The 23,507-nt window shown below is 35.9% G+C and overlaps 4 protein-coding genes across 7 annotated transcripts; 3 read left to right on the top strand and 1 right to left on the bottom strand.

The window, feature by feature from the left end:
* Window positions 1-9,044: 9,044 nt before the first annotated feature.
* Window positions 9,045-9,421, top strand: LOC126681907 (uncharacterized). The gene is made up of 2 exons (XM_050377462.1): window positions 9,045-9,274; window positions 9,340-9,421. Exons 1-2 carry the CDS (start codon window positions 9,045-9,047, stop codon window positions 9,419-9,421), a joined length of 312 nt encoding a protein of 103 aa, XP_050233419.1.
* Window positions 9,422-10,318: 897 nt separating this feature from the next.
* LOC130015546 (uncharacterized) lies at window positions 10,319-11,532 on the top strand. The gene is made up of 3 exons (XM_056105895.1): window positions 10,319-10,657; window positions 10,763-11,401; window positions 11,524-11,532. Exons 1-3 carry the CDS (start codon window positions 10,640-10,642, stop codon window positions 11,530-11,532), a joined length of 666 nt encoding a protein of 221 aa, XP_055961870.1. The 5' UTR covers window positions 10,319-10,639.
* Window positions 11,533-11,644: 112 nt separating this feature from the next.
* Window positions 11,645-14,141, top strand: LOC126680368 (zinc finger BED domain-containing protein RICESLEEPER 2-like). 2 transcript variants are annotated; one of them, XR_007641123.2, is made up of 3 exons: window positions 11,645-12,905; window positions 13,000-13,326; window positions 13,920-14,141. XR_007641123.2 is itself a non-coding variant. In XM_056105696.1 (2 exons), the coding sequence occupies exons 1-2, from the start codon at window positions 11,657-11,659 to the stop codon at window positions 13,029-13,031; spliced, it is 1,281 nt and encodes a 426-aa protein (XP_055961671.1). In that variant the 5' UTR covers window positions 11,645-11,656; the 3' UTR covers window positions 13,032-13,684. The 2 variants fall into 2 exon arrangements, 1 of the variants encoding a protein (XP_055961671.1); XM_056105696.1 differs by lacking the exon at window positions 13,920-14,141 and having other exon boundaries at window positions 13,000-13,684.
* Window positions 14,142-15,311: 1,170 nt separating this feature from the next.
* On the bottom strand, window positions 15,312-22,058 carry LOC126683164 (WAT1-related protein At4g19185). 3 transcript variants are annotated; one of them, XM_050378999.2, is made up of 8 exons: window positions 21,714-22,058; window positions 20,844-20,906; window positions 20,623-20,739; window positions 20,197-20,479; window positions 18,527-18,682; window positions 16,642-16,793; window positions 16,239-16,450; window positions 15,312-15,836 (listed from the first exon to the last, which is right to left on the bottom strand). In XM_050378999.2, exons 1-8 carry the CDS (start codon window positions 21,905-21,907, stop codon window positions 15,829-15,831), a joined length of 1,185 nt encoding a protein of 394 aa, XP_050234956.1. In that variant the 5' UTR covers window positions 21,908-22,058; the 3' UTR covers window positions 15,312-15,828. The 3 variants fall into 3 exon arrangements, with proteins under 3 accessions (XP_050234956.1, XP_050234957.1, XP_050234955.1); XM_050379000.2 differs by having other exon boundaries at window positions 16,305-16,450; window positions 21,714-22,056; XM_050378998.2 differs by lacking the exon at window positions 15,312-15,836 and having other exon boundaries at window positions 16,089-16,450; window positions 21,714-22,057.
* Between the last annotated feature and the right edge of the window lie 1,449 nt (window positions 22,059-23,507).

Below are 23,507 nucleotides of genomic sequence, written 5' to 3'. Positions count from 1 at the left end.
CATTTATCATATTTTTTCACCAGTGCTTTAGCATCCTCCTTGATGGTTGGCCAGTAGTAGCCTTGAAGCATTGTTTTTCTCGCGATGGTGACCGCTCCTTCGTGTGCCCCGCATATTCCTTCATGTATTTCCTTCAGGATTGAGCTTCTGCTTTCGGGCGAGACGCATCCAGACCAAGGATGAGTTAGGGAGGTTCGGTAGAGAACTCCGTTGTGATACGAGTAGTTGGCAGATTTGCTGATGGTTTGAATTGCTTCAACGTTGTCGGTAATTCTCCTCAGCCTAAGTATTTGATAACGGGGTCATCCAGGAGTCGGCTTCGTCGATAGTCATTATTTCTTCTTCTTTGATGCTTGGCGATTCAAGAGTTTCTTTTAGTTACATTTTCATGAACAGATCTCCTAGCTCGGATGCTGACTTGGTGATGGCGTCAACATCAGTATTTTCCTCTCGTGGGATTTGTATAATTTCCCACTGTCCTCCCTGTGCTTCTAGTTGGCGGAGTATTTTTGTGACTTTCTCCAAATATTCAATCATTTTTTGTTTCTTTAGCCTGATATTCTCCCTTGATTTGATTTACTACCAGCTAAGAGTCGCTGCATATCTTCAGAATTTCAATTTTTGCTTCCAAAGCTAAGCCGAGTCCTGCGATCAGGGCTTCGTATTCCACAATGTTATTGCTAGCGGCGAATTGGATATTTACTCTATATTCGATGTTCACCTTTCCGGGTCCTTTGAGAATGGCTCCCGCTCCTGCTCCTTTTTCATTCGAAGCTCCATCTACATGAAGTTCCCATAGTAGTTATGGTACAGATTCTTCCGCTTCGCCAGGGGTTATCTCGGCTACGAAATCCGCTAAGGCTTGTGCTTTGAGTGTTGGACGGGGTTCGTATCGGATATCATGTTCGCTAAGTGGGATGGACCAATGGACGAGTCTTCTGGACGTCTCAGGTCTTTGGATCGCCTTTCGCATAGGCTGATCTGTTCTTACTACCACATTGTGGCTTTGGAAGTAGTATTTCAATTTCTTAGCTGTAGTTACTAAGGCGAGCGCCATTTTTTCAATCTCCGGGTACCTTCTTTCCGTATCTTTCAGGACTCGACTAATGTAATAAATTGGTTTTAGCTCGCCATCTTCCTCTCTTACCAGTACTGTCCCTCGAATTCTTCCTCGCAATCTTTGTTCCATTCGAATTTTTGTGTCCCTTTTAGGGCCTTGAAGAACGACAAACATCTTTTGGCCAAGCAGGGCATGAATCTTCCGAGTGCAATGATTCGCCCGTTGGGTTTTTGAACTTTGTTTATATTTCGAGGTGCCTTCATGTTCATTATCGCCTTGATCTTTTCTGGATTCGCCTCTATTCCTCTTTGGGATATCATGAATCCCAGGAACTTTCCTGCTTATACCCCGAACGTGCATTTGTCTGGGTTCAGCTTCATCCCAAATTTGTTTAGGATTTTCAATGTTTCCTCCAGATCTTTTGATGGCTTTCCTCGTTCTCGCTCTTGATGATTAAGTCGTCCACGTATACTTGGACTCGTTTTCTGATTTCGTCTTTAAACATAAAACTCATAAGCATCTGGTATGTTGCTCCAGCATTTTTCAACTCGAAGGGCATCGCCTTGTAGCAGTAGGTTCATCCTTCGGTGATGAATGACGTTTTCTCCTGATCTTGTTCTTTCATCTGTATTTGGTGATAGCCTTGCGCATCATCTGCTAAGCTATACATTGCATGTCCGGCAGTAGAGTCCACGAGCTGGTCGATATCGGGTAACGGGTAGCTATCCTTGGGGCATGCTTTGTTTAAGTCGGTGTAGTCTATGCACATCCTGTTTTTTCCATTAGCTTTCTTCACGGTTACCACGTTGGCTACCCATTCGGGGTAGTGCACCTCTCTGATGAATCCAGCTTTCTCGAGTTTTTCCACTTCTTCCGCTATTATTCTTTATTTTTCTTCAGAGAATTTTCTCTTCTTCTGTTTGACTGGGTTTGCCGTTTCTGCCACGTTTAGGTCATGGGTGATGACGTGCGGGTCTATTCCGACGATCTCCGAGACTTTGACGGCGAACGTTCCAATATTCCTTTTTAGCATTGCTGTAATTTCTTTTTCGATCTTGTGGTTCATGCCCGCTCTCAGGTTTACTTTTTTCTCCGCATTAAGCTCCAGCTTCTTCGTCTCGCCTTCCGGGGTTGTTTCTTTTTCTTCAGTGTCATGATTGAGGATTTCTTCAATGGGCAGTGTTTTTAGAGATTCCTTTATCGCCTGATCGTAGCATTCTTTCGCCGTGGTTCAGTTTCCTTGCACTATAATGATTCCTTGCTTTGTCGGTATCTTCATTGTTAGTGCTTTCACGCTTGTTATAGCTGCCGAATCGTGGAGGAATGGTCTCCCCAATATTGCATTGTACGGCATGTCCATTTCTACAACACTAAACCGTGTAGGTAATTCTTCACTTTTCCTCGTTCTTCCTAGTTTGACATCAAGTACAATTGTTCCCATGGGTTTGATCCACCAAATCTTGTCACGAGAGTAGCATTCCTTTTCAATTCTGCGAGATCCCTTCCCAGGCTTTCGTAAGCCTTTCTTGTTACTAGGTTAATATCACTCCCTTCATCGATCAAGATCCTTTCCACGTTCCAATGCGCGATGATCATGGATACCACTAGAGCCTCGTTGTGCTCTTTTGTAATTCTTTTGAAATCCTCTCCGTTGAAAGTCACCGGCGACGGAATCAAGGATTCTGGTGTTTTTCTTTTTCTATATTGCAGCATGTTTCTTGATTTGTCTTTCAGGTTCATTCCTTCAGAAGTCATCTTCTTCAATAGTATTTGTTTTTAGTTCAGAAAAACTCCTTCGATTTTGAAGTTAGTTAAGCTTTTCCCATAGACGGCGCCAATTGATGGAGTCTGCTTTCTGATCCGGTGAATGAGACCTGCAAAACAGGGTAGAAGCTAACCGGACGATGGTTGTCCGATTAACTCTCTGATGCTAAAATCAGTTTAGATCTTTGAGCAGCGTTTTGAACATATTAATGTAGTTGTGTGTTTAGGCATACCTCATGCTCCTTATATAGTAGATGATTGCATACCTAGTAGAATCGTAGTAGGAAAGTGAATCCTACTTTGTAGGGTTTGACCCTGATTAGGAGTAATCTACCTTATTCAGACATGAGTCCTATTTACGAACGTCTTTCTAAATAGTCTCATCATCCTAAATTAGAGCTTATCTTCCTCAAATGGAGTTTATATCCAAAGAGGAGAGATACTTCAAAATTATGTAGTAGATCTGATAATCTATCTGAATCCCAAGGTCGACGCGCTTTGTCCGAGTCCTCAGGGATTCGGTCTTTATCTTGTTGGATGATATCGCGGCGGATCCTATAGATTCGGCCGTCTGTTTTATGTGTTCTGGTCCTCTTGGCGGGAGTCTGATATCGTCTGAGAATGGATCTCCTGCGACTCGGTTCTATTATAGTTAAGATATGATTCGGTATCCATCATTAATCATAACTAATAGTATAATTTTAGAAAGTTGTAATGCTTATATATTTATTGTCGACAATAAATTTTAATTATTAATGATTTTATATTTTCATTATTACAATTTTATAATATAAAAGTTTTATATTTTTATTCTAATTATTTATTTATATCGTTTTTAAAATGAATAGAACATTTTCAATTTATTTTAAAAATTAAGTAAGATAATTAGCTGCATGATAGTTTTTTTTTTATGGAAAGCTGCATTATAGTTGGCATTGAATAACGGAAGTAAAAAATTAAACCAAGTTAATTTTTTTTTTTTACAAAGAAGAAAGGATAAAGCCAAAAAATCTAGAGAGATCTACACATACGGGGCATCGAAACTCCCACAATATTATTGGATACAAAGTTAGAAATGCCAGCAAGCATATTGTCGTAGACATTGAGCCCTAAGGTCTGAGAAAGGCCATGGTTCGCCATTCTATCTACACAAAGATTTTCTTCTCTGTTGATATGCCGAAAGCTGGCACGCCAATCTCGTTTCAAAAGGCGTCTGATAGCATTCAATAAGTTTGTGTTGGCATTTATCATAATATCTTTCCTCTGAATTGCTTCCATTGCAATCATGTTGTCCATTTCGAAAATAATATCTCTGAAGCCTCTATTTCAAGCAATCTTTAAAAGCCATCATAAGCTCCTCATAACTCTGCTTGAAGCACAGAACAATGGCCAATCGATCTGCTAAAATTAAAAAACCAAGCTAAATTTTTCAGAGTATTATTATTTTCAAATTGGAATTTAAGTGGGCTAATCCGAATTTGTGGTCTTAAAAACTTTTAATAAGAGGGAAATACGCGATTTATTATGTTTATAATTTTATTTATAGCAATACTACAAGGATATTTAAAATTCATATTTAAAAAGTTAGCACCTTTTATTTTATTTTACTTTTTAATTATAAAAATACTAAATATAAAAGACACACCTAAAAAACACTGAAATATTACCGACAAAATCTAATGACCGGTCACTAAAATTTGGCCGGAAAGTAGCCAAAAGGATTTTTGGACGACAACGGTTAATGGTTGTCAATAGCGTGGCTCGGTTAACAGATGGTCAACACATTCCATGTGCATTGTTAACTAGTGAACTATTGATTTTTGTTAGCCTTTATAAGTGTTTTTAGTTATGTTTTAAGTGTTGTTTTTTTGAGTTTTTTTGATGTGTTTTTAGGTGTTTTTTTGTATTTATTTATGTAGGTTTAAGTGTCTTTCCTATGTATTTTTCGGTGTCTTTATAAATATTTTTCTTTAATATTTTGAAAAGTTTTGAATTCTTGCCAATATTTTTATTTTAAAAATACACGATTGTGAGCGGAGCGGGGTTCGGGGGCCGCTCGCCCAGACTTATGGCTAACTTCTTAATTTGAAAATGAAGTCGCCACCTAATTCAATTAGAGAATGCCTTTTATACCGACTAGATAATCATACTCGCTTATGGGTAAAATTATCGTGCATCAGACTAAAAGACCAAGTTCGTGAACCTTTCCGAGACGTGTGCTTGGCTTATTGGTAAGTGGCTTTATTTACCAGACATATTCATTTATCTCATCGCAACATTCAATTAGTAGTCCACAAGATATAGTAATGAAAATGTAAACAAATTTGCAAGTGTGTAAACAGATAGACTCGCATATGACTCGATCTGCACTAGGCATCCAAAACAAGTAGCAGGTACTTTTAAGCATATATCTAAACCTAGTGGTTTTTAACAAATAGTAAAAGTCTGACTGGTCTGAGTTGATTACTGCCGAATTGTTTTAACAAGATTGACCCATTTCCTCACTTCTTTAGTACTTGATTTTTCTTCACTGTTGTCTTCAACTGCATTTTCTTCTACATCACTTCCCTTAACTTCTGCAATCTCATTTCTATAACCATAGGGTCTATAACAGTTTCTATTCTTGCCTTATCTATATTCTGAACTTCTTCAATAACCTTTAGATTATCATTTCCTTGAACAATCTTAGGAGTTTGAATTTTGACTCTCTTTTCTTGCTTCTTCGCCATGGAAATGGTGTAGGATAGCAAAAAAGCTTATAGTTTGCCGAGAGAAGTTAGGAGAGAGAAAATTGCATAATTTTTTTGTTAGTGATATGCACTAGGTCAATCATGTTTGACCATGTTTTGACTTTATCATTTTATTATTTATTGATTGGCAGTTTTTATCATTTTATATTAATGATTAAAATACTTGAATGGTTAATTCTTTCTAAGGTCATCGAGTATGTGACTTGATAGTAGAACCCTTAGGTTTAATAAAAGAATTATATACCATCTATCCCTAGTCTTAATAGAACATTGAGACTAGTATGATGTTGACTGATGATTATGTTTTACTAATCATGTATATGAGATATTAAGTCAAATCATAGGTGCTATTTGAGAAATAAGGCACTGGATGACCCACTGTGAGAATACTACATAGATCACTGTCATAAGTAATTCTCATTACAGTTCTATTAGTATAATCCTTTGACCTTGAAATCATCATGGATTTCTACATAGCTATTTCATATTTTGATACAGTCTTACATTATCTTTAACAGGATAATGGAATAGATTGTCATTGGATATGAAAGTAACTATGTGAGAAATGTGAGTGACTGAGAAGGAATTTGTCCCTCATTTATTTGAGTAAGATATCTATGGGCCCCTTGAAGAAGATAGACTGAAGAAAATGCATGGCCATGCTAATTGATAAGAAGTTATCATTTTCAGTCTACTTAGAGTCAAGAAACTAATGATTGAATGTTATAAGGATGACATAACTATGCCTTATATTCAATCTGGATATCGAGAGACAAAGGGATTAAAATATTATTGTAAATGGTTAAATCGGATTATCGATATTCATATAACTTGGGTAGTCATAATGTCTTGCTAGAGGCCACTTATGACTTGTGGGCTGAAATAGGGATTTCGAGCCTACTGCCAACGTTATATGAACCTACAGGGTCGCACACTAAGAACAGGCCGAAAACAGTTATAGGTTGTACAAGCCCAATGTGATTAAGTGATTAATTATATATATATATATATATATATATATATATATATATATATATATATATATATATATATATATATATATATAATTCGTAATATATATATATATTAATAAATATATATATTAATTCGAAATTTAAGGATAAGTGTTTTCCTTAATTTATTATTTTTGGAAGATAATAAATATAGTAATTAATATATATATGGATAATTATCAAAAAGGAGTTTTTGATAAACATAAACTTGTAGAATTGCAATGAGATTGAAATTCGAATTTGTCTCAAACCCTAGTGTTATTTATCACTATAAATACTCATTTAAGCAATTGGTTTGAGAATCACGAAATTCATTATTCACTAAATCAATAAAATTCGAAATTGCTTGTGAAGCAATAGTGCTAGCACACAAGCACTAGTTTTGGCTAAGGTCTGTTCGTGTGGATACTCGTAGAGAACGCGTTCTTTTAGGCGTTTCTGATCCGAGGCCAGGTATCACCAAAGTGAACCACCTCCTTCCTTCCTACATTGCTGTTGAATTCGACATACAAGTAAGTAATTATTCTGTTAATTTGAATTACATGGATCTTGGTTTGGGTTTTTAGATAAATTTTTGAAATTCCGCTGCGTTATGAACCTATAAAACCCAACATTTTTGTCTAATAATTTAAATTAAAAAAGATAACAAATATAAAAAAAATGGCAGTTGATCATTGATAAGTGCACAATAAAAAAAGTGGCATTGGAGTATGCAAGAGTGTTAGTAGAGATTAATGTTATCTCTAAATTGCAGAACAAAATCACTACCGAAGATTAAGGCCCCACTTGGTTGGGGGTAGACTAGGAAAATACAAATTTTCGAGAAATGGCAATGACAATTTACTTGATTCAAATTATGTTTTTTATTTTCCGAAAAATTGGGTGTTTAACTTCCATCTGACTAGGGAAGGGACTTCCCTAACAAAATCTAGGTAAGTTGCATTTTCTTAGTATTTTTAAACATTTTCCCTAATTTATCTTTATCCAATTTTTTAATTTCATTTGAAACTAATTTTTATTTTATTCATAAGATATATCTATTTTATTTATCATTATCAGTTATAATAAAAGAATAATTTTATTAATATCATACTGGAAATTTTAATATTTTTATTTAATCAAACTATTTAAAAATTAAATTTTTAATTTTAACATGTAGACAACATTTAAAACTGTGCTTGATTTATTAGATAAAAATTTATATACTGTTATGTTTTATTAATCTTATATAGAAAGACGAAAAAATATTTATTTTTTAATAGTACAATAATATAAAAGGATATTTACGTCCTTTAATTAAATTTAATATAATATAATAGAATTGATTATATATTTTTTGAAAAATAAAAAACGAAACAAGCCATTTATATTTGAACTTCCCGAAAGTTAATTCTCAAGAAGTATACTTCCCGAGAAGTAGGTTCCCGGAGAGTACTATAAAATGAATCAAGTGAGGCTTAAGATGTATGGTTTAGTGATCTCAAATATAATGGTTGTCTCTATATATATTTAAAAAAAAAAGTAAAACAACGCTTTCTTTATGAAATTGGGTTTTGTGATTCTTACGAAACCGGAGAACTTATGGATTCAAGTGCTTAGGAATAAATATGGGTGGCCTCGCCATGGCAATAACTGAAAGGCCACGAGAACTAGTTCTCTGTTTTGGAAGAATATTTCCTATCTTTGGGATGATGTTCTTTTGGGTACTCATTGATCGCTTGGTAATGGGTCTAATATTCGCTTTTGGAGAGATAATTGGCTTGGTGACCTCGGTCCTTTGGATTTGCTTGCCTTTTCTCCCCTTAGCAATGATGGTCGTAGTAAAACTGTTAGAGATATTATTGTTAACAACTCGTGGGACTGGGGTTATTTGGAGAATCTGTTTCCTTCTTCGGTATTGCTTCAGATGGCAGCGGTGAAACCTCCTGTGCACACTGAAGATGCCGATGATCGGTACTGGGGTTTGACGAGCTCTGGTCAGTTCAGTGTCAAATCTGCCTATAGTCTTCTCAGTGATGATAACTGGGAGGAGGAAAACACCGTCTGGAAATACATTTGGAATTGGTCCGGAGCGCAACGGGTCTGTGCTTTCCTCTGGATTACATCTAAAAATAAGCTCATGACTAACCATGAAAGATGGAGGAGACATATGACCGATAATACTTCCTGCAAAATTTGCGGCGATAATCGAAAGGATAGAGACCACGTTCTTAGGCATTGTGTCATTGCTACGGAAGTCTGGCGTAACTTAATTAATCCCAATTCTCTCCATATCTGGATTAATGCCCCTTTTTCTGATTAGTTTCGTGGTAATTTGCAGGAAGCTCAAAGCAATGGTAAGGAGCATTGGAGCGTTTGTTCGGTCTGACCTGCTGAAGCCTTTGGAAGAATTGAAATGATGTTGTATTCAATGATGAGTTCCATAGCTCCGCTGAAATTGTCCATTTGATCCGTCAGATGGCTGATTACACCATTTTTGCCCAGAAATACGTGGACCTTTCCAGACCAGGTCTTCCTCTGAAGAAAGAACATTTGATCAGTTGGTGTCGTCCTCCTCCAAGTTGGCTGAAGATCAACTTTGATGGAGCAGTACATTCTCCGTCCAATAAAGCTTCGTCTGGAGGGCTGGCGAGGTACAATGATGGGGATTGGATCTTTGGTATAGCAGACGCATTAGGTGTTGCTCGGTACTCCAAGCTGAGTTATGAGGAGCAATTGATGGTTTGGAGATTGCATGGGCTCATGACTATAGGAAGATCATTCTTGAGATGGATAGTAAATTAGTTGTCGATGCTCTTAACCAAGATGATAGAAGAGTGAACGCTAATACCTAGGGCTGTGCAAAAACCGTATCAACCGAAAAAACCGAACCGAACCAGACCGAATCAGACTCTTTGGTTCGGTAATTTCGGTGAAACGGTACGGTTTGGATGGGGAGGGGAAGAATTTCGGTTAAACGACATTCGGTTCGGTTAGGGTCTGGAACCGACCGAAGTAACCGAAAAACCGAAGAGATAAAACGATGTCGTTTTATCCCACGCCCTGGCACGCGTGCAGAAGGTTCCAGACCTTGGGCACGCGTGTGTTTTCTCCTAGCAAAACGGTGAGTTTTGCCCTCATATATAAACTCCCTCTAAAAAAACCCTAACCCTAAAATCACTCTCTTCTCACATTCTCACTTTCACTCCCTCTAATTCTCTCGCCTCTCTCATCCTCTCTGATGAACTGAACCCTAAATTACTCACACAGCACCCAACCAAATCCTAAAATTACTCTCATCTCTCTTTTGTTTAGTGATAACTGCTCTAAATCAATGGCTTCTCGATTGATTCTCATCTTCCACCACTTAATTATGTCTGTTTAAGCCATTTTATAATCTTTATTTGTGGCTCTTGGACTCTTCGTTGCTCTGCCTCTGTCATCTATGAGTTTGAGAATCTTATTAACGATTTGTTAATGATGATTCAGGAAGAAAAGGAACTGATTGTTCACAAATGGTGAGGTTTTCCAATTTTCCAGATCTATAACTTATTATATACGATTTGAGTTACAAATCTATGGTTCTTCTGTATTATTCACTTATTTATGTTCTTATTTGATTATACGCATGTTTTGAACTTGATATGATAGATTTGTTGGAGCAAAGCTTCAGTTTCTGAGGTATTTGTGACCTAAGGTACTACCTACTTTGTCTCTGTTCTTAATTAGTGTTGTTATTTTTTTGAGTTTGGTGGTTGATTTCATGGTCTTTGACAATTCTGTTTATGTTTCTCTTTTGACATATGTGGAGACATTGAAGGGGTGGAAGCCTGAATCTGTTGATTTGTGCCATTGATCAAAGGTAGTATCTTTTAAAATTCGTTTTCTCTTTTGATTATGTTGATTTTCTGTGATGATCTATTAGTCAGTATTTGACAATTTCATTTTTCTCTGTACATGTTTACCATTTTTGGTGGAAGCCTGTGATCTGCTTGTGTATCTGTGATTCTCTGGTTTTATCTGTGATTCTCTGGTTTTTATAAAAGTGGAAGCCTAAGTCCCTTTGTTGGCAGATGGAAACCAATTCACAGGTAACTTGATTGATCAGACTGTCTTTGTGATTTTTTTTTTGGTTCATTGTTTCTGTGTTTCTGAAATGGATACTAACTTGTTGTGGCTTGATGTTCCTTTTGCAGATTCCAATAGTTGAGCGAATTGGGACTGAGAGCAATATAGCTCCCAGTCCTATTGCTCCTGTTGATGGTGCTGCTGCTGTGGGTAATATTGAGGGTTCAACACAGGCTCAACAAGAGAATGTAGTTGAGCCTAATACAAAAAAAAGGAAGCCCATTGTTAGAAGGTCAGCTGTTTGGGACCATTTTGAAAATATTTTTGATGATGATGGTAGGGTAGTTTCTGCTAAATGTTTGTATTGTGCCAAAGTGTACCAGTGTCATAGTAAAATTAATGGGACCTCAACCCTAAGGGCACATATGCTTGCTTGTTTGAAAAACCCTCAGAGTAAACAAACCAGGCAGACCTTATTAACTTTGCAAACTGTTAATTGTAATGCTCTTGATGATGTTGGTGATAAAGTAAACATAGGGGCTTGGAAATTTTGTCAAGATGCTATTAGGGAGGCCTTAGCTTACATGATCATTGTTGATGAGTTGCCCCTTAGGTTTGTAGAAGGCATAGGGTTCAGAAAGTTGATGAGTACAACATGTCCTAGGTTTAAAATACCTTCAAGATGGACTGTAACTAGAGATGTGTTTAAACTTTATGCTGATGAGAAGATAAAACTTAAAACTTCCTCAAAAGATCATAGTCAAAGGGTTAGTATTACAACTGACACTTGGACTAGCATTCAAAGAATAAACTACATGTGTGTCACTTGTCACTGGATTGATGATGCTTGGAAATTGCATAAGCGTATAATTGCTTTTATGCCTGTTAGTGGTCATAGGGGTGAATATATTGCTAAATGTTTGGAAAATTGTGTTGTTGAATGGGGTGTAAAGAATGTTTTTTCTATTACCATGGACAATGCCAGTAGTAATGATGTTGTTGTTTCTGTGTTTAAGAAAAAGATGTTGTCTTGGGGAACTGCTGTAACTAAAGGAAAATATTTGCATATGCGTTGTATTGCTCATATTTTGAATTTAGTTGTTAGTGATGGTTTAAAAGATGTTAATGAGTCTGTTAAAAAGGTTAGAGATTGTGTGAGGTACATAAGGAATAGTCCTGCTAGACTTAAAAAATTTAAGGAAGCTGCTGAGTTTGTAGGAGTAGAAACTAAAAAGGGATTATGTCTTGATGTACCTACTCGCTGGAATTCAACATTTTTAATGCTTTCAACTGCCTGTTTATATGAGAAAGCATTTGAAAAATATGACGAGGATGAATCTTCTTTTAAGAGTGATTTGGGTGGGAGTGTTCCTGATTCCCTAACTTGGGAGGTGGTTAGGAAGTTTGCAGACTGTCTTTCACACTTTTATTATGTCACCTTGCGAATATCTGGTTCTTTGTATGTTACTTCAGACATGCATTTTCAAGAAATCTGTGATTTAAATGTTGTATTGTCTGATATGATGTTAAGTGAGGATTTTGATGTGAACAATTTGGGTGGGAAAATGAAACTGAAGTTTGACAAATATTGGGGTGATCCTGATAAAATGAACAAGTTAATTTTTTTTGCCTATGTGTTTGATCCTTCAGCTAAGTTAGAGGGCATGGAATACTCTCTCTGTATTATGTTTGGGAATGTCAATGGTGCTGTGTTGTACAAGTCTGTTGTTGATGAGCTTAACTTGTTGTTTAATGAATACAAAACTTTGTATGAATCTGGTGGGAGCAATATTTCTGTCACTGAGTTAAGCTCTGAGACTCCCTTGTCACAACCTGAAAAGGGCTTGAACTTGGCCTCTGTCCCTGGTGCAAGAAAGAATAAACATCCTTCAGTAATGAAGGCACGATTCAAGCAGCACAGGAGGGAAATGGGAACCTCAAGTGCTCAAAGGAGTGAGTTAGATGTTTATCTAAGTGAGGATTTGATTGAGGATGATGATGATCTTGAGGTTCTAAATTGGTGGAAGCATAACTCATCACGCTTTCCAGTTCTCTCTCGACTTGCCCGCGATATACTTGCTGTTCCCATTTCCACCGTGGCGTCTGAGTCTGCATTCAGTGCTGGTGGGAGAGTTCTTGATTGCTTCAGGAGTTCCCTGACTCCTAAATTGGTGGAGGCACTCATCTGTACCGAGGACTGGCTTAGACAAGCAAGTAAAACCCCTCTGGTTATAGAAGAGTCAATCGAAGAGCTTGAGATATTTGAGCAAGGTTATGCACTTCAATCTATTTTTATTTCATGTTTGCCATTAATCATTATCTGTTTAATTCTGAACTTCCTTTTCTTTTTCTTTTGGCTTTCCAGAGTTGCCAAATGTTGGCCCTCCTGCTTTCTGAACCAAAGTATGCTATGATCAATCTTTTTGCTTTTGGAACACATGTTCATCATGTGTAGTTTGGAGCTTTAATATGGTGGAAGCCAAACTGAAGGAACTGATCTGTTCCAATGTCCCTTGCCTCTTTTGAAATCAGAAGCTATGATTCTTTGATGCTCTGAAAAGCTGTGAAGCTTATATCCATTTGATGGATCCTGTTGCTGTGACCCTTTTGAAAAGCATCAGTCATTGACTCATTGCTAGTCCCTTCTGAATCTGAACTTTTCCTAAATTGGTGGTGGGAAGCAAAACTAAAAGTATGATTTTCTAACTCTTTTAACTCTTTCAAAATAGTTTATTTTAGTTTTTCTATAATGTCTATGATATTGATTAAACTTAAGTGTTTTATTCTGAGTTTGATCTTTTTTGAAATTCCTGGTTTCAAACTTTCATTTTTGGTGTTGACTGCTCTGTAATGAAATTCCTTGTTTCAATTTACAGTTTTAACTTGCTTTCTGATTCATGACTGATTTAGACTTTTAGAGACCTCATTTGAAATGTCTTGTTTCAAAGTTATTGACCTGTTTTGAAATTTCTGGTTTCAACTTTTAAGTTTTACTTTCAAATTTTTTAAGTAATATTTTCAAACTTTTAGTTTTGGGCAATGATGAAGCTTCCACCATTCTCAGATTTTGTAATGCCTTCTTTATTGATATGATGAAACGGCACATTTTTGAGCCACCATGTCTTAGTTCGCATTACAAATGAAACGATAAGCATATTTCTGAGCCCCTGTTTTTTATTAATCTTTTAACTATTAACTAGTATTTAGTAGGCTTAGTGTTTAATTTTTTAATTTTTATGGTTCATAGTCTGTTTAATTACCTGCTTCTCCTGCTCCTGCACACAGCTGAGCTGCTTGATGAATTACAATCAGCTTACGGATTGCATTTTGGTGGGATCCGGTGCTATCTGAACTTTGAAGTTCATATTTTTTGCATATATGAACATTTATTGCTGTAATATGATAATTGCTGAACTGTAAATTTGTGGTTCTGTAATATGTTAATTGTTGAATTGTAATTTTGTAAATTTTTTGCAATTTTGGAAAGGGATGTATGTATTATTTATTGTATCCAAATAGTAATAGATCAGTTCATTTTTTGTAGTCTTAATAGTAAAATTGGTTTTATTTTTGTTAAATTTAAAGGCCCTGGCCTTGGCCCAATAGAAGGCCCAAACCGAATGACAAAACCGAACCCGAACCGAACCGACCGAAAAATTGCGGTAGTCATTTTTTTCGGTTTTACTATAAAAAGATTGTAATTTGGTTTCAAAATATAAGTACTTAAAAACCGACGGTTTCTTTAAAATATAAACCGAACCGACCGACGCACACCCCTACTAATACCATGCAGCTCAATGCTATTCGGGATTTTTTAAAGAGAGATTGGCTGTTTGCATTTGTCATTCTTATCGTGAAGGAAACCACTGTGCAGATTTGATGGCCAATCATGGTTTCTCGCATGACATTGGCCTTGTCGTGTTTGATCAAGCTCCGAAAGACGTCTTAAGTTTCATGTTAGATGACATTATAAGGGTCTCGCTCCCTCGTATGTGTAGATCTTCTTAGTTTATTTGGCTTTGGCTTATCTCCTCATTCAAAAAAAAAAAAAACAAAGTAAAACAGAATTCTTGATGAGATAAAAAGAATCACAAATACTTTAATAAATTGATTATTTTTTATTTTTGCTTATTTTCAGATTTTATTTTTAATTGTCATCTCTGCCCCATCGAATACCGGAAATTGATATTTTCCCCTCGGAATCGCAAGCTAGACCAATTTCGTAAACTTCTAAGGAGAATGTCGCATGGATCATAATTTAAAGGTATGTCCAGCAAGCTCACAGTTCACAACACCCAAAAAAAAAATCTGCCTTCCACTAGAACATCAGACAAACAAGGGCTACCAACAATACCACAAATACATTGAGGAAGATATGTGTACCAAACCCAATTTCCTACCCTCCCCAAACAATAAAGATGTTCGGATTACCAAACCATGCTTAATGATATTATGTTGCAGGAAAACTTACCGAGTCGGCATTTTGTTTTCGGAAATGAAACAGTTATGAGACTCCAAGTTTTATATTCATAACTTATTCTTATAAAAAGATAACGTTCTTCCATTTGCTATTTAAACGTTTTCCATTTCCATGCAATATAGATGAAGCGTGAATGAAAGAGGCAACTACATGAATTAATAAGCTACCTAATAGGCATCAAAACACTAAAACATGAATGAATACAACACCAACTTTACATTTCTCCCATGTGATGTTGCAAATTAGCCGAGATATATTAGTGATTTCAAGCAAGGTAGCATATGCATGAAACATTACAGAAAATTTGTAAATATAAAATAAGTTAATGCAGAGCAAGCACGGAGAAAAATTCTCTCTGTTTTACATTCTTACTCATAATTCCGATAAAGAGTTTTAGGTTATCGTTCGAGTCAAGGAAAAGCAAACTTCTACGTGAACCAGAAATATTAGAAGCAGATAGTAATTAGGCAGAACAGCGAAATAGGAGTTACCATTCACTGATTTTGCTTCCGCTCTGTCCTAATTCAGTTCTATAGTTAAATTGCAGAATTTGCTAGGTTTACCTCATTTCTTCCAGATCCATGCCTATCAAAAATCCACAAGTCTCAACCGCATGAGAATTCATGGGGACGTGTACCTTTTCATATATCTGTAGGAAAAGGATGCAATTCGATGGATTCTCTGCTATGTTCATCCAACCGAGATAATTCTCATCTACATGACTGCACAAAAAAAAAATAGAAAGCCATAAAACTTTACTTGGTAAGATGTTAGGTCAAACCAAATGACATTAAAGTGCTTACAATAATAACGATGATTATAAGATAAATAAATATCATTCCTATACCAGTTGTATATACAGCAAACTCTCACTCAGCGTGGACTCCACCATGTAGGCGTGACCCACATCATGAGACCAGTGTATATACACACCAGGTATACGTAAGTATTTTCCTAAGCAAGTGGCCAACAACTTAGAAGAAGCAAAAAAATAATTTTCTGTAGAGGTCTCTTTCAAAGATGTGTGTTATGCGAACATTGTATACTTAATACATGAAGTTATATAATCACAAAAATATGTGACATTCAAAAAGATTTATTTTACACAACATTTCATAGTTTGCCTGCTTTATCTGTAGGTTTTGGCAATGCGGAGGACCCTGAATGCAAGTTTCCTCTATGATACGCACCCTTGTTAGCTGATGCATCTTTATGAATGAGTGGTTCTGAGCCCCGGGTAACATATGAAATTATCCCAGCAAATGCCTGTCTTTCTCTGTGCGACGCCCAAGTTACCAAATAAAGACCAGAAATGATTAGGCAACCACCCAATATGCTGTTACCACGTCAGAAAAACACAGAATAAGCCACATACTCGCTATGTGCTACAAAACATATCTAGGAATTAAGCAAATTTGTTTCTAATAACGAAAAGAAAATACAAAATGGGAACATTTATAAACCAAGAAGATGTATGGATCATCCGACTTGATATCTAAATAAAGTGTGAAACTGACTGGTTTTTACCTTCCCAAGTAAATGGGGCTTCCAAGAAAAACTCTCGACAAGAAAGCAGAAGCAGCAGGTTGTAATGGATTGTAAAGTGCAACCAAAGCAGGTCCCATGATCTTGTTGGACCATGTCAGTAGTCCATAATTAAGTGCAGAAGCAACAACTCCCTGTGAAAAAAAACATTACTGATATCAGTTTAAAGAACTTGGATTTTTACGGTCAGATTTAGCCAAGCACATTCGTGTAAAAGAGTTTCAGAAAGAAGATGAAATCAATTTCATTATTTCTATGAATCTATGGTTATACGATTATTCGCTACAAGGAAAAAGGGAATATCTATGGCAGATTTAGATAGGCGTAGGCCTAAATGCTCCAAAAATCACCAACTTTCGCGTGATTTGCATATTTAACATAAACTATTAATTTTGGCATAAAAGTACACGAACTTTCAAATTTTTGTAATTAAGACCACGTTTGCGTTTTCTTTGAAAAATGGTGTCATTTTACATCCAAAACGGTGCCGGTGTCTTGATTGCAAAAATTAGAAAGTTCGTGTAATTTTATGCCAAAATTAAAAGATTATGTTAAATACCAAAAACACGCAAAAGTTGAAGATTTTGGTGCATTTAGGCCTATTATCTAAGGAAAATTACCAATTTACCATCACTACTATTACTGAGTTTAGGTCAAAATATCGTTTTTCTCTGAACTTTAAAAACTCACAATCTCTCTTTGATCTATGTTGCAAGAGAAAAACAAAAACTGAAACTGAAATGAAAACTGCGAAACGATTTTTTAAATATAGGAAACAGAATCATGGGAAAAAACTGAGAATAATAAAATTACCAAAAATTATTAAATTTCATTTATAACAAAAATGCGAGTAAACTATTGTTTATGGCACTTAATGAAATAAATTATTTGAATATAATTAAAATTTAAGTTCATAACAAATAATAATTTAGAATATAGAAATTGTGTTTTAGGAAGGAAAAAAAAGTTTTTTTATTAGTAGATTATGGATAACATGAATACTAAAGTTTGTGAATAACTAATTAAGTTATTTTAATTATTATTTTAGGTAACTTCTGAGGTTGTTTTTCTATTAGGAAATGGGTATCTAATTTTATTAATTAGAAAACCGGCCGCAAAATGATTCGTATGGGTTTATGAGAGTTTCAAAAACAGAAAAGTTTCTGAAGTGGGAAAATGCAGCTTCCTCAAGGTTTTTGTGCATCATAGCCCTTGACTTGTTAGATAGCTGAAACCCCACTTAAAGGAGGGAAACAATAATCTTTTAGGAGTCATTTATAATTTTGAGTTAACCTCAAGGTTGATGGTAGTCATCTATATTATCTCTATAAGTTTATAACAGTGCCAAAAGAACCCAACTAAATTTGAATAAAAAAGTTGGAAAAGGCAATCGGATAAGGATGGCTGATGATGTTTGAAAAGAAAATCTCTTTAACAGATAGGCCATAACCCTCAATAGAAGAATGTTGTTTTCCATGTCATTCATGGTTGACATGCACACTTCAGTCCCTAAAATTACAACATCAAAGACAAAAGAAAAGCATCGAGACAGTACTAGCGTTGAAATGAGTTGAAATTCAAGATACTTAATCAGTCGCCGACATGATTTAACTCTCCACTGCTAAGATTGCAAAAATTAGAAAGAGGAAATGAATTTTACAGTTAAGTGCGTATGTTGTTTGACTTCTCACCCTCCGAAATTCAAGTGGATCTCGGAGTTTTTTTCAGTACAGAGATCCTCTACTGATTATCAATCTACGAAGAGGCAGGCTGGGGAGAGAAGCAGGGGAAGCAGGGGATGTTGTAAAAGAATGAAATAATGTGCGCACAAAATTCAAGGTCAAATAATACATAATAAGAGACTTACAGCATAGATGACAGCCCAAATCTCGGATTGTGTCAGATTCCATTCTGTTGAACCATTGGTCATAAAAAGTGCTGTCACTACCATCAATAGAGCTCCAAAAGCATATGAATAAGCTGTGACAGAAAGGCTTGCAGGATATTTTGATAAAACTGGAGCCTGCAAATTTTGTAGAAAACAAAAACTCAACACCAGGAAGAATACAAATCTATCAATGCATTCATAATGAGAGATTTAAGCATGGTTAGACGAAAAGCTACTGGTTCTCTGAAAAGATGATCTGAAATAAAACCTTTTTTGTCGATTCGCAGTAACTTAAAAACAATATACAGATAAACACAACTCTTACACAAAATTCTTGCAATCCAAATTGCTGAATTTGATATAAATATTACAAGTTAGATAGTCAGAACAGCCATATCCACATTCCACATAAATTTACATTAAAAAGAAAATGAATATTCAGACATATTGTTTTTTTGGGATATCAGACAGATAGTGTTACATAGGTCCCATATCATGTTGAGTGCAAGAACTTCTTAAAAGATCCACCTTCATGACACATTGCATGACTTATTTATATGTTTAATAAAAATAAAAAGAAGATGATATCAAGGGGATTAGAATGGAAAAATTTATAGAAAGGCATTAGCAATTAGTTTCTCATGCAGTAGCAGTCAGCTAATTATCTAGTTGAAGCACAGATCAAATAGACGCCACATGAAACAACAACTTGAAGTGCAGAAAATTGCTGATCTAGAATTATAATATAAGCGACACTGAACACAGGTCCCATGCCATATAGGTAATCACAGTTTTTAGTAGGGTACTTCATGTAACTTGCCCATCAATAACTTAGAGATGGTTAGCTTTCCATACTTTCAATGTGTATCATGAACTTGAAATTCATTAACAAGATAAATCAGTATTATTCAGTGTCGTTTGATTTGACCAATTTAAATAAATACATTCTTCAAGATGGATTCACGATTCCTAGTATACTTCAAAGTTCAAACTAGAGATTACTCACAGTTCTCTCCGCAATGTATGGACTAAAACAAACTTAGCTCACCATCATCTGCTTAAAGTTGCATCTTAGTAAAATTCATCTCTCAAATTCACTTTACAAACATTTTCTTTAATCACTAAGTCTCTGCAAATTTGCTTTATAGCACATTGAATTCTCTACCACAGACTTATTATGGCAGTGAAACTAAGAATTGCCATTGCCAGTTATCTGGCACTAAGTAACTTAGTTTAGCGCAATGATTAATAAACTTTTAACATCAAAGTCTTAAAAATAGTTTCTCTAAACAACTAAAAAGAAAAAAGAAAGTTCAATAATGTCTAATTAGCAAATGATTATGACATCAATGTCACTTATGCACTAGGCTCTTTAAGACTTGCTATTACTTAAACAAAACTCAACTCAACAGATAACTATAACTTGAGATTAAACAGGACAAAAAAAAAGAGTATATCAAGTTTGTATAGCAGGCATAGTACACGTTCACACTTAAGAATTAGCAATCTAAAAGGGCTCAAGTAAATACCTAAAAATAGTCTTGCGGGATAGGGAAGACAAGTTCTAAGTACATTAATCATAATACTAGGTAAAATTTCTCTCTCTCTCTCAAATTGCTTATATTGGATGACTAGGTGTGAAGATTTACCTGAATGGCCAAAAACGCAGCCATGCACATACAATTCCCTATTAAGCATAAAACTCCAAGGTGCCAACCATCCAATCCCATGTTCAGTAAGCTAGACAAGAACCATCCGGAAGGCTCTGGTTGACCCTTAGCACTTATTTCATTTGTAGCAAAGTCTTCTTCACTATAACCAAAGAAAGCTGGACCACGAAACAGAACCATCAATATTGCACCAGAAACACAGACAATGGTGCCTCCAACCTTTGCTTGACCTTCACTTTTAAGCAAATTTATTCTTTCTGTACTGCAAAAGTTTACATAGGAAGCTGAACAAAACGCAATCATATGAAAGATACATGCATATGCATATGGAGACCGGAAACATGAGCAAAATCATTAGCAAATGAGCAACATGAAAAAAAGAAAAGGAGAAGTTGTGGAAATTACCCCATCATCACTGCCAAGAGAAATGTAAAGACTGGGATTGAGGGTTGTATTGCAGCTGCATAAGTTGGATTTGTGTAGCTAAGGCCTAGAAGAAACAATAGCTGGTTGCCAAATATCCTATCAAACAAAAGATTTACTACTTAGAATGTCCTATCAGGTCTATTCATGATCAACATTAACACAACGAGTAGATCAATAAGCATGAGTACAAATAAGCATACCCTGTTAACCCAAGGAAGAAAAATGACACAAGGAATTGTTTCGTCATTGGCGGCCGAATCCTTCTACAAAAAGGATAAGGAAATGCCTCAAGATCAAGCATCATTCACTTCAATAGATAAATCAAAAGTCATAAGCAATGTCTAAAAGTTGTTACTACGGAAAAATAAAGAAGAGAAAAGAAACAGCAGTAACAGTTATGCAGTTGTTCAGCCAAGGTTTATCCAAAGTTCTTTTACAGTTAATGTGTACATGACAGACCATGTTGGCCGATCTTTATGTGTGATGGACGTGGGGCATAGGTCGCCTCTTGTTGGAGTCAGGCGAGACCGGAGTTCATCTCATGGGGATTCCAGAAGGCGATCCATGAATGGTTGGGGCAATTCATGGATCGCTCCAGGTTCTGATTATTTAAGGTCCGGATCATTTAAGGTTGGTATCAAAAACTTGCAAAAAAAAAAAACAGCTCGACAGAGGCTGAATACTGTACAAACATGACTGAACAAACTGCATTGGCTTGGAAATTTGTATTACTTATACAGATCAATTAAGTTCATGAATGGGACACGTTGATTGAATGAAGTGACAGTGAACTCAAGAATTCAAAGGTACTAGTAAAGCTCTTGTGACAGAATTCGAACCCGGTCAACGCATAGAATTACCACAATTACCTATCTAAACTGAAGAGAAACATATGACAAAATCCTCAACACTAATTACAATGTTAAATTTACATTTCATCAACAGCAATCATTGTCTTAATCAGAAGTAGATATAAGTCAGCATCAACAAATTTGAATAACTATGCATTGTAAAAACAAAAAGATGATGAAATGAGAAATCAAAAGAACCCAGAAGAGAAAAAGAATTACTTTTCACGAATATAAGCTAAGGGAGCGAGAATTGAGAGGGCAATGAGATCACGACAGACACAAAAAACAAGCTGATTAACACCAACGTTGAGAGCCACTTTGGTAATAACATGATATCCTCCGTTAAATAACTGCACCATCGCCATAGCCGTATGCGCCTTCCATACTTCTCTTTCACCCCCTGATGCTGCCATTTCAGGTGCAGATTAAATCAAACAGAAACTAAGAGATTTTATACAATAAATTAATGAGAAGGACTATCTATCAAACTAAAATTAGTTTGGTGAAGGCATTTTGTCACGGAAACTAAAAGAATTTTATCAAATGAGTGTTTTTTGTTTTGGATTCAATTTAGAAGGGAACAAATTGAGGACTTCAAATCGGCATAAATTCGCTTTATTTTCATCTATGCTCCTTAACATTTAGGCTTTCTATTACTATAGTCCTTAAAGTTTATTTTCGACCTGTAAACCTCCTTGGTTTTAGTCTCACGTATGAAGCAACCCCCATCTTCTATGGAGAATCTCTATCCCCGTCTTCATTTATTTGATGGGGATTAATCCATCTCTATCCTCATTCCCGTATAATTTTAATATAAATATTTAAATATTTTTATTATTTTCATGAAAGATTCGATAAAAAAATATGAACTATTTAATATCAATAATATTAAAAATTATAAAATTAAATTATTTTAAAAATTAAAGTATTCAACAATTTTAAATATTAAAATAAAATAATCAAAATAAAATAAAAAGTCGTTTAAAATTATTACTCAATATCCTAATAATTAAATAAAATTATTAAAATTATGAACAATATATTAAAAATTATAATATAAATTATATAAAAATATATCGGGTCCCCGTGGGACAGGATGGGGATCCCCATGGGGTGGGGACTACACCCCCCGTCCCCTCCCCATCTCTGCACCCATGTGGGCAATTGGTGGGGATTTCCTGCCCTATTAGGGGCGAGCCCCGTGGGGATCAGGGAATCCCCTCCCCATTTCCATCCCTAATCTCACTACGAATAAACTCCTTCCATCCAAATATTTAGTGACATCGTTACCAAAAGCTGACATGGCGGTTAAATAAAAAAAATTCACTCCACATCATTTGGCACGTCGTCAAAATACCCCTAAAACAAAAAATCCTAAAAATAAAAATCAGGCTATTTACTTAATTGCCATCAACTCTAACTCCAACCACCACTAAACCCTGCCGCCGCTGCCCGCACTCCCGCCATCCACCGAAAGGTTGCTGTCATCTTACGTTTGTAGGCGAACTCATTTGGGCTCGTAAATATGTGCGTTTTCAAGGCAAACCTAGATTTCATCTCATCCGGGTTCGCCTAAAGATAAAGGATCTCTTCCTCTTCAACTTAAAGAGGATCCATTCGTCTTCAAGCTAAAGATGAAGGATCTCTTCATCTTTAGTTTGAAGACAAATAAATCTTCAAGGTGAATCCAGATCTGGGTTCACCTAAAGACAATTGGGGGTCAGCAGCTGTAGGGGTATTTTCGACATTTTAAAAGTTTATGGTGCTTTGATGACGTGTCAGCTAATGTGGACTACGGTTTTTATTGTTTTTTATTTTTATAGGTGCCACGTCATCAAAATTGACGTTGTCATCAAAAAAAATTGGACAGAAGGATTTTACTGATCTCACAACACCCAGCGCCCACCGTCGCCACCCAACACCTTTCGTCGCCACCCAACACCTTTCGTCGCCACCCAACATCGTTCGTCGCTATCATCGCCGAGAGATCTACTCCTTAGCAGATCTGTCGGC

This window comes from Mercurialis annua, linkage group LG5, assembly GCF_937616625.2.
Source record: "Mercurialis annua linkage group LG5, ddMerAnnu1.2, whole genome shotgun sequence".
Taxonomy (NCBI): domain Eukaryota; kingdom Viridiplantae; phylum Streptophyta; class Magnoliopsida; order Malpighiales; family Euphorbiaceae; genus Mercurialis; species Mercurialis annua.
Note: the sequence above shows the minus strand (reverse complement) of the source record. Positions and strands in the feature narration are given on the sequence as shown.